Source organism: Pangasianodon hypophthalmus, chromosome 23 (assembly GCF_027358585.1).
Source record: "Pangasianodon hypophthalmus isolate fPanHyp1 chromosome 23, fPanHyp1.pri, whole genome shotgun sequence".
Taxonomy (NCBI): Eukaryota; Metazoa; Chordata; class Actinopteri; order Siluriformes; family Pangasiidae; genus Pangasianodon; species Pangasianodon hypophthalmus.
In genome coordinates, this window is record NC_069732.1 from 14,700,802 (window position 1) to 14,712,484 (window position 11,683).

Here is an 11,683-nt window from a genome sequence, read left to right on the forward strand (position 1 = left end):
GCCAGAGCTAAAAGCAAAAGGAAATGAGAGGAGCTTGTTCAGGAACATGTTTAGTGTCTGAGATCTGATCTGACAATCTCACTCTCTATCCCAGGTGTCATCAACTGGCCGACCACGGTCTGGATGCAGTTTCGGTTAAGTATTTTAGGGGATTGAACCAAAAATATTATAAATAAAGAAACAACTTCAGTTTTCTTTATTTTCACCTTAATTTAGTCCACCCAATTCTCCCCTATCATACGACAGCTACCAACCCAGGAGGAAGAAGGCTATCACGTGCTATCACATGCTATCACATGCTTCCATGTGCCGCATCTGTTCAAACTGCTGCTCACGCTGCATCACAGGGCAGTGTAACATACTCGGAAGACATCCATGATTGGTTAGCGTTGCTGTGATTGATAGGAGAGAGAGTATGCCACCCCTCCCACCCAGACAGCATGGTAAATTTTGCTCTCTTGGATGTGGTATCCTCAGGATTCGAACTTCCCATCTCCAAACAACAGGGCAAACACTTTTCTGTTGCGCCACTCTGCCACTCTGACGTTTTGTTTACCCTCTCTGAATAAGGGAAATGATGACACGGCAATACGACAAAAACACAATGTTTCAAGTTGGCTGAAGTGTTTATTCTCCACTTTATTCCCAAAACGGATGTCTTATTTGTTCATAGTCTGTGGCTCTAGCTTTTGTGAAACATAACATGGCCACATAGCCAAAACATAGCCACAAACTAATAACTAATGGTTCAGTTAGCAATAAAAGGTGAATATGGTCTTCAAAAAGTTTTGCTAGTTGCTTAGCCGCACCTTTGTGCAAGAAATTTTACGTAACTGGACCTTCACAAATTGAACATCCCTGCGCTATACAATTCTATTCGGTTATTTATAAGAATGTTAGTCAAACGTTAAAATTGTGACATAAATTAGAACCGAAATCCAGATACCGTGATGAAACATTTGAAGTGAATAAAATGGAGCTTATGTAGAAAATTTATACATTTCTTTAGAAACATTAAGGCTTTCATTTGAATCACCCTCATAAAAAGGAAAATCCTATTAACAAGCCATTTAAAAAAAAATACTTAAATTAGGATTAACCAGAATTACAATAACTAACAATAGCTTTGGACTATTGCTACTTTCTGCCGCTTTCGGCCCTGCTTGAACCGTCTGTGAATTGCCACAGCAAAACTTTTACATACATGCTTCCAGTTTTCAGGGTGAAAAAAATGGCCACTAGAAAACAAATGCACATACGTCCCGCAGATGTTTCTGCTGTTGATATATACACGGTAAACATCAGGAGAGTGGAGCTAGACAAATTTCCCCTTCCCAGTAACGCCCCCCTCAACCAACCACCACCAACCACCACCACCATCACCTCATCATTCTTTCCATCTGTGGGGGGAAAATGGGAAAAAGAATAATGTCAGTGTTCATGGGAGCAGCTTTAGCCAGAGTAATAATAGCACTGCGGGGAGAGAATCGGTCGGGCTGGAAGTGCGTGGCTGATGGCAAAACAAGAGCAAGAGTCCCTTCACGGTCCTGAGAGCCTGGCCTGTGGAGGCCATTAAGGACGATGTGAAGAGACAGAGTGAGTCAAGACACCCTGCTCGAACAACTCATTTCAGTGTGTAAGCAACATGAAGGCAATTTTAATAGGAGATAAATGAGATAAAGGAGAGGAAAGAGACCAGCTATAATGATACTCATAAATGTATGCAAATATTTGCTCTTTGCAATAGGTCTGTTCTATTTATCAAGGGTTCGAATAAAAATAAGGTTGTTTTCGCTTTTCTATTAATCAAAGTCAGTACTGTCCTGTTCCTGACAGAGTAGGTTTCTCCTCTCTTGTGTGACAGCACTAGCAATCAGGGAGCTGGAATGTTAGTCCATGCACGCAATCTTCCATCATTCCTTTTTCACCTACTGGACACATGACACTATTGAGAAGCTCGACATGCCTGGAAAGGCTCACTGCGTTTCTGCTCTGCCATGTGACTGAATAGACACCTGACTGGCTGCCATGTCATTTAAGCTGCTTCTACATTTTCCATCTTATCTCTAGTGCATTGGCATGTTTAATTATTTTTAATTTAACCTGCATTCGCATTTTTTGCATCGACACTTTTTCCACTGTGGCTCAATTACAAGCGTACACCACCAACTTCATTAGAAGGTAGAATCAGAAACTACAAAGAAGCTATGACCTGCATCCATGATAGCCCATGCAGACTTATTACATTTACATCTGCTCATTTGGCAGACACATTTATTCAAAGCAAGCGAGCAGTTCAGAGTTAAGGGATTCGTTTAAAGGTGCTGGCGTTTGAACTCACAACCTATGATCCTTAGCTCGGAACCGCTGCACTAATCACTTCTTCTAGTTAAATGAGCTGATATTCACACGTGCGGTTTCCCATAAACACCCCCACCAGGACTGCACGGAAGTCACACACCTGTGTTTTTAATCTGGCAATGGTCCTCTTTTTTTTTTTTTCCCACTGAAGCTCTCACACTTGTCAAACAAACCAAACTGTAATGCAAAATAGCCTGCAAAAGGGCTAAATTTACTTGGTTTGAAAGCACCATTACTGACTACATATAAATATACATACATACAAATAAAGAAATCCCATTCTCATTTGCCACAAATATAATTTCCTGTAAGGAAATAGAACACAACATGGCATGCTATTATAGGAAAGTAATTGTCTTGGTAGTATTTTTTATTACTCTTATACCAAAGCAATACAGTTACATTTGTGCAAAGCTTGTGTAAAGTCTGCGAGACAAGTCCTGTTATCACTTACATTATTAAGTAAAAAAAACCAAGAAAAAAAAATACAAAAAAAAAATGAACACGGTTTATCATGTTACCAAAGCTACAGCTTTTCCGCTGACACTGGAGGCTCCACACATTTTACACACATTTTTTAAAATCACATACAAGTCCCTGTGCCGATTGTTAGTATAGAAACAGTAGAATGAGAGTTGTGAAAGCTATAAACCTGTGATTTGTCCTGTAGCCGGCACCACTGTCAGAGCTGCTCTTATAGAAAATGAATCAACACCTACTAACCAATCAGAATCGAGAATTTGAAAGAGCACTGTCATGTAAATAATTATAAAGCAACTTTTTAGATCCAGTTGATAGTCAATATACAGTACACCCTAAGCCAAAAGGGATATTTTTATTTCAGACAATGATTCTACTCAGTAAAAACAATAGCAAATCAAACACAAAATAGAAACTACCGATAATTCTGGTTTTTAAGGATTTGTTTTTTGGAGTGCACTAGACTGCGTACAAGCTTTTTACCAACAGCCAAGAGCTTCTGAAGAGCCAAGAGTGTCTGAAGGGTGAGAAATCAGTGTGAACACCTCACTTTTGACTCTTCGTCTCTAAAACACACATGCACACAAAACAGGAAGCCCATCCCTAAGAGAGCAAAAAAAAAAAAAAAAAAAGGGCAGAAAATAGGCATTCATCACAAACTTGACAAAACTGATACAATGAGAAATTGTGTTTCACTGGAAACAATCAAGCTCATCTGCTATTCGGACGCTTCCTGTAGCAAACCCACGTCACTCTCGTTAATCTAAGCTGCGAAATGAGTTTCACACAGCCGTGACAATTTGCAACACAGTGAAATGAGTGAGTAAGACAAAACAATTAACAGTTCGGGTCGTTGCCTTCAGAAAAGGCACAATGCTCGGCTATTAGACGTCTGCCTCAGATGGCAAGGTGTTCGTGACCTCGCATAAATCTCCATTTTGAAAGCAGGAGAGTGACCTTACTTTCTGACAAATTCCCACGTACAGTAAAACACAGCACACCCGTTTTGGGATGAAGCCCTTTCTTCGCAGACTCAAACAAAACTTTTTCCACCAAGGACAACAACGAAAGGTGAATGAGCCACTAATTAGTGATGCAACAAAATGTAAATTCAAGGCAAAAAATTCAATTAAAGATGCAATGGACTGAAAAACGGAAACTTTTTTTTTAATCTGCCTTTTTTGTACTGCTGTATAAATTAGATTAATTTAATTTGTTTCTTGTTTATGCCCTTGGATGAAATTATAAGGTATTGAATAAAAAAATGTGTATATTCATAGCTAGCAGCACACATTACTAAAGCAGCTCGGACAATTTGCAATTTCTACAGCTTTTTTCATTAAAGAAACAGCGAACAGGTTGCTAGTGCTGTTTTAACGTATGCATGATGACTTGCGCAGGAAAGAAGAAACCTTAACCACCATTTCCCAATCTTAGATTGAGCTGATTGATATGGTGAGTATTTAAATGTTACCTTTTGTAATTAATAAATGTGTTAATGTATTTAATAGACTATCAGTTTTAAGCTGAAAAGAGCATCCCTAATATAATAAATAAATACATAAAAATTTAAAAAGCCTAAAGCCTTTAGTGCCTTTTTTTTTTGTCAGCAGGCAAAATGTGGTTTCAACAAAGGCATCAACTGTGATCAACACAGATTTGCCTGGTTTCCAGACAGGCCACTTTAATTGCAATGTCAACACAGTGCCAGCATAGAGAATCAATGTGCTACGCCAGCTTTCACTGAGACTGATGCAGCTTTCACGGCTACAGGGCACGCTGACTGAGGCTCCAATCAATGACAGGACACAGAACAAACCAGCGTGCCAGTGAAGCATGGAATTACTCTCTGGCTGGTGCCAGTCCTATGGCACTTCACCAAAACCTAGACAAGATTCGAGCCTGCTTCACAGGCGGTAATGTACACCGATAGTCCTCCATTACATAACAAAAAAACCACGCAATAAGAGTGCATGATACAATAAGCATTTCAAAAGTACTTCAAACGCACAGCTCTTTTTCTTGGACCAGTTATCAAATTTTCTAATGGCTGACTGCTATAATTAGTGATCTCATGCAAAATAATGAGCCATTAAAAACACAAGGCCAGCAAACTAAGCCAAATTACAACATAACAACAGCTGATAATACAGAAGCACCAAGTTAATGAGATCCATGATTTAACTTTTAACAATATGTACTGGACCATAAAATGGCAATCTATAAACACACTTTACTTTAGCGCCTTCTTTTTTTTCCACATCTGCTCCTCGTATTGTGTTACCTGACTGACCAAATAAAATACTTTCTTCACCGACAACAATGAATCATTGTGTTGTACAGCGATGCCATAGAAACATGTACTACTCACTGTGAAAAGGAATGGTCAACTTTCATTTAATGAGTGTATTAGCCAGGAAAGTCTAAATGTGATAATAGTTAACAAGCTATGACGCAGCATGAAGGTGAATTTCTCTAAACTGGTGCAAGCTAAAAAGGTAAAGGCAAGAAACAAATAATTCATCCATTCATTCATTCATTCATTCATTCAAACATCTTCAGTAATCACTTTAATCCCGTCATGGTGGATCCAGAGCCGATCCCAGCAACACTGGATGTGAGGCAAGAACACACCCTGAATGGGATGCCAGTCCAATAACCAATCCACCTACTGTGGAAGATAGGGGGAAACCAGAGAACCCAAAGAAAATCCATGCAGACACGAGGAGAACATGAAACTTCACACCGACAGTAACCCAAGCTCAGGATCAAACCGTGGCGCTGTGAGGCAGCAATGCTACCCTCTGCACCACTGAGTCCCACCAAATACTAATCACATTGCTCATGAATCAGTGTGTTAAACATTAATTTAATCTTTCGATCAATGACACCAACATTCCCAACATTCTTTTTTTTTTTTTTTTTTTTTTTTAAGGAAACGCAATCATTAAAAATGAGTCATATGTGCAAAGTTGAAAATAGCTTACAGTGCCGTTAAAAAAATGATGCAATGGGGAAATTAGGGCAATGACATGATGTAATCTACAAAACTTTTACTGAAATATTTAGATGTGCTTTAGTCCAAATGAAAACATCAGGAATTGCCTGATCTCAGTGCACCAGCATGTTCTTCTTTCCAGCTGCAATGATTATGTATGGTGTCACAGCGGATGACGCCAGTATTGCACTCGAATTACAGAAATCCAGAATAGAGCTGAACAACTGTCTTTTTCTGTCTGCGAGTGTAAAAGCTGTGTTTTGCCACGCTGACACCGAGACACATCTCACAATTTGCAAAAAGCACTGGTATTACATAGCCCATAAGCAATTGAGCTTTTTTTGACATTGCGAATCAAAATATTTCACGAAAGCTTAAAGTGAATAATGCCCATATAGTAACTGAACAGCCCATATAGAAAGCTTTTACACAGGTCTATTCCAGAGGCACCAAAGTAGCGGAACACATCAAGATACCATCAGATAAAATATATGACATCATATGAAGTTTGTGTTTCAGGCGTCACCTGACACTAGGCATCTTCTCTTTTGCTTGGTCATTCCTCTAAAACAGCCATTAAAAGGTTTGTGGTTGTTTTAGGGGCGTTGCGCTTTCAGTTCAGTCGTCTGAAAGTGAAAAAATCCCATAGTTGCTTTGGTAATGCATTTCAAATCGTTGCAAGGTGAAGCTCCATCCAGTAAATTCTGAGACTTATGGTTGGAACAGTTATGAATCTTTCATACACCTCAGAATCCATCCTGCCGCTGTCAACAGTCATATCATCACTAAAGAGAAGTGAGTCAGTTCCATTGGCAGCTGTACATAACCATGTCGCCAGGTTTCACAGAGAAGGTGGTATGTGCTTTTCATTTTTCTTTCCATCACTCTTCCACTGGTAGGGGTTCATCTTCATGTCATGTATCCATAAATCTTTATAAGGCTTTATAAGTGTGCATCATGAACTCTAGTTGCTGCACTGTTTTCTTTATGCTAGTCTCAACCTCTATTCCTACATCCTAAATCGTATTCTTTAGACATCTAGACACTAAAACACAAGTAGAATTAACTCTCAACCTTCAGTTAGTTCATCTGTGTATGAAATAAAGATGCAGCCGAACACAACTACCCAAGAAACTGAACAGCCAATCGTTAGAATACGTTTAGTGCCATACTTTCAGACTATTTATGCAACAGTGCTGTTGAATGCTTGATTCTGATTGGTCAGAAGCAAAGCTTTACGTTTTCTGACATGGGAAAATCTTTAGGACAGACGGCTTTGTGGTTTCTCTGACATGACCATCTGCGTTTTTATGTCTTATTAACTTCAAGAGAGAAAAAAAAGAAAAGCTGGCGAAGGAAAGACTGTTTATAGCCGTTATAACCTAGGTGATGATGGGAACTAGCTAGTTTCACAGACATTCCATAACATTAAATATGTCTATGTTGTCAAACTCCAAAGGGATAAAAATGTAAAATTTCTTCCTTTGATTAGCAAAAAATTTGAATTGTTGGCAAGTTGCTGTGGTATAAAAGAAATAAAACACCACCGTTGCTTATTTTCCTATAACCGCATGCCTGGTCATGTTTTATCCCTTACATATAAAAAGTGTATAAGTGCACATAACGTTCAATTAAAGCTCACAATCCACAGTGTAAGATGAGAGGAATTTTTTACCCAACTCAAATCTAATGCTTTGGTGTAGGGACCAAAAACAGCAGCAACAAATAGTGTTACTGTGCAATTATCCACTGTCTACTTGTTGGTTGGCTGGTCAATACATGTTTATTTTTAAATTTCATTTGATTTAGTATCACTTAGTTAAATGGTGGAATTAGCATTATAGGATGCAAGGCCTGTCTCCCATGTAACCTGTATTGCATATGCTGTGCCTTCAGGGACTAAACATGGAGAATTCAGTGGCGCAATTACAGCGGTGCAGCTGGTCTGCTTGCCGTTGGGGCTGGCTACTTTCCTAAAGCCTAAAGATCCTTTTCTTACTTTGTCATGAAGCTGTCAAAATCACGCTCTTTTGCAAAGATGTCTGCAATTGAGCAATATGTATGAAGTCCAACATCAATCATCTGAATGCATAAAATGAAATTAATCCAGCTCAGAACAAAAATGCCTCTGCAGACATACAAGGATAGAAGTGGAGCCTAAAAGCAGTAACAAGGCAAAGAGAAAGAGAGCAAAATGGACAGGAATGGAAAGATTGTTTGAACCACAGCAACATCTGGAGAGTGAGTAACTACAAGTTTAGTTATCGTAGACTTAATGTTAAACATTATCTAGCTAGTAATGCATCTGCAAGTTAGCTAACATGGCTACAGTTTAACCACGTTAAGGCCATGTTTTCTTTTAGATTACTGAAATTTTAAAGCTATTTTCGACGTGTACTTTTGAACACTGTGAGCATACCTTCCGTGTGAAGGCACAGTGCCAAAATAGTATGCTATAATACTTTGCCAAAAGCATGTCAGGACAATTCATGCGTTTTTTTTTTTTTTTTTTTTTTTTTCTTTACAGCTTTGTTTATTGCTGTTGTTTTTCTTGTGTTATTATAATAAAGATTATCAATAGTGCACATGAGAATGTAGATTACTGTAATATTACTGGAAGGTTTCTTGCATTGTCTAGTACCTTGTTAAAATAATCCTGCAGCATCAAACTAGTTTCTAGAAGTACACTAAAAGTATTTCTGGCACACAGGCTCAAACTTCCATCCCTGCGCAAATTCCTTGCGGCTCTGACCAAATGCCTCATGTTTGGTGATACGATATACCACATTATTCAATACACATCATACTGCTATTGTGGAAAGTTCAAAATATAGCTGACAGGATGATGAGTGAGTGCATGTCAACAAATGTTACGTGCGCATGACCTCAAAAAATGATGTTAAAGCCTGTCGAGATTTCTTCCCACCCAAAAAGATAATTACAGGTAGATATTTAGGTAGGTTTTTCAAATTAAAATGAAAGGTAGGTTTTTCATTTTCATATTACTGTAAGGCATGATAGGAATAGGCAGTAATGTTGAAATGAAAATTTGTATAATCAGTACATGTCTAGCTGTGGGTTAAAACCTTTAAACTGTGTTTTCCAGTCACTTTTACAGAGCTGTGCATTTATGCTTACAGAGTATAACTCTTAGCTGCTATGGGTGCTATGCATCCTTCAGCTACATATGTATATATACATGTATACTGTGAGTCTGTTTATAGTTTATATATATTTATAGTTTATATATATATATATATATATATATATATATATATATATATATATATATATATATATATATATATATATATATATAAACGCACACACACACTCACAGTACTGTGCAAAAGCCTTAGACACCCTATTTTTTTTTTTTTTGGCACAAACTTTGTCATAAATTTTTATTTTTAGTACAGAAACATTTCAGATTTGCAAACATTAGTTTTCCAGCAGAAGATTACATGTTACAGAAAAATGTCTGGATGTCAGTAAAGAAAGCAGCACATTACCTAAGAGACCACTTGTCAGATTAAAAAAAAAACATAATGAAGGCTGCTGGGTTTTGCTGCAAAAATAAGACGCCAGTGCAACAAAGTCTCCAGAAGAACTGTGGCTGCTTCTGCAAGAATTTCTTTTTTTTTTTAAAAAAAAAAAAAAAAAAAAGCAAAGGGTTCTCTCACCAAATATTGACTTTGTTGCATTTATTACTGTTTACTGCTCGTTATTCTTTATAGTATTTCTTTAAATGTAGAAGCATTAAATTTCATTATTTCGAAAGACATCTTTGCTCTACAGCATTTCTTTGCAAGTGCCTAACATTTTAAAATTTTATATTTATATATATATATATATATATATATATATATATATATATATATATATATCTGCTTCTATATATATATATATATATATATATATATATATATATATATATACAAACAATCCGTTTCCAATAGCCTAATCAGTTTCCCCAGAACCAGCTGAAGAAAGAGAAGTAAATAAACAGGAAAATAAATAAACAGAATTATCAGAGTCCTAGTTATTAATGGCATGGACAGATAGCAGTGTGAGTCATTTTAGACTGAAGCAATCTGCCAAGTCTAGGGAAGGTTTATTATCTACAAATTAACATTATTCATCATTTAATAAAGACTCAAATCAAAATCGCCCACTCGTGAACTACCAAGGCTTGTACAAGCGGTTGTGAAAATGTAATGCAAGTTCAGTGATATCCCTGCTGAAAAAAACAATAGCATTGGTTTTAATGGATAAAGTAATGTCCCTGTGGGTCTCTACTGGTAATTTGTTGCCTTCTATTGGTGCCATGTTATGTCTAGTGATATTAATGATTTTAATGGTTATAATGGGAACTGTGCTGGTTTTAATGGAAACTGTAATGGTCCCTGTGGGTCTCAACTTCTATAGGTGGCATGTTATGTCTAGTGGATATCATTAAGGACCAGTAATGGTTAGCTGATGGTTTGTAATGGTACTTGTAGTGGAATGGAAACCATTAGGATTTCTGTGATGGTTTCTATTGTTGTTGTTTTTTCTTTTTCTTTCAGCAGAGATGTCTATTTGTTTTCCACTGACCCTTATTAGATCAACATTTAATTAGATTAATGTTTACCCATTCCCATGGGCTACTTTTAATTCTAACCTTTAACCAAGGCTCTGAAAGCTGTGCACCATGTTGGCTCTCATGCTGTGTGAACTTTAAAAGCAGTGTCTGTGGTTCTGTGTTGAAGCTGAAGCTCTACACTGAGTTTGGTTTCAGTTTGCTGGAATATACAATATAATAGCACCTTTCTGAAATGACTCTAGAGGAACTAACCTTAAGGTTGCAGGGGTTTGGGATTACTGTGTAGCCCAACACAGAAGGCAGAGATTGTTTCAGAAGAGTTTTTCACCAGTCAGTAAGAAAGTAAGGAAAGAAAAGGTAAACTCACCCTTTCTCCAGAAAGAAAGAAGGTCAAGCAGAGGGTCAATATCATCCAAAGGTTCCTCATAATTCCCAGACAAGCGCGAGGCTTCGTGCAGCAAAGCGAGCAAATCTCTTCTACTGAGTAACTCTGCGTGCGCGTGCGTGCGTGTGTGTCTCTCTCTCTCTCTCTCTCTCTCTCTTTCTCTCTCTCTCTCTCTCTCACCCACTCAGGAGCCCAGTCCCACCGGATACGTGTTGCTCTTTTTTCCCCCCACCTTCAGACTACTCTGCAGCACACTTTTTTTTCTTTTGCCAGAATATGAAGTGCTGTGTGAGGAAATAATCATGAAAATGACTGTTTATTTTACTCGCAGTCTGTAGAGTGTGTTACTCAGCGCGCGCACTCGCCTGCACTACTGAAAGCAGAACAACAGCAAATCCAGGTCAGCTGAGGGGGAGGGCAGGGGGGAGGGTGGGCAATGATTGACATGTCTACCGACCACTTATGAGACAGAGTGGGTGGGGTATAGCTCTCTTCTCTTCTCTTCTCTTCTCTGCACTAACCTTTCTTTTGGTATGCTACTCTTTTCTTTGTAATTCCTAAATTTAAAAAAAATCTATTTTTGGTATTTGTGTAATTCTGTACAAATCACACACTCTGCCCATCACTGACTTTGTCCACCTGTACGGTGTGAACTGTCTCCCCCTACTGGACATCTAGGGGACCATCTACTACTGGGAAGGTCATAACAGATAAGCAGCACAGTAGCTTCCCTACTTCCATGATTTGTTAGACAGATGATTTATCTTCTGCCATTAGGAGAAATTATGAGAAATCATGGGTATCACTTTAGGGGGAAAAAAAAGCTCTGGTCTTATATTTAAAAAAAAAGTAGCAAACTGCAAAATATACAGTG

The 11,683-nt window shown here is 38.0% G+C and overlaps 1 protein-coding gene across 1 annotated transcript in view; it reads right to left on the reverse strand.

Annotated features, from left to right (window-relative positions):
* Positions 1–11,192, reverse strand: part of sdc2 (syndecan 2) — a 35,851-nt gene extending 24,659 nt beyond the window's left edge. The window contains exon 1 of the mRNA XM_034298603.2: positions 10,792–11,192. Within this exon, the coding sequence (XP_034154494.1) occupies positions 10,792–10,851 (60 nt within the window). The 5' untranslated portion in view covers positions 10,852–11,192. The remainder of the gene's footprint in view (positions 1–10,791) is intronic.
* Between the last annotated feature and the right edge of the window lie 491 nt (positions 11,193–11,683).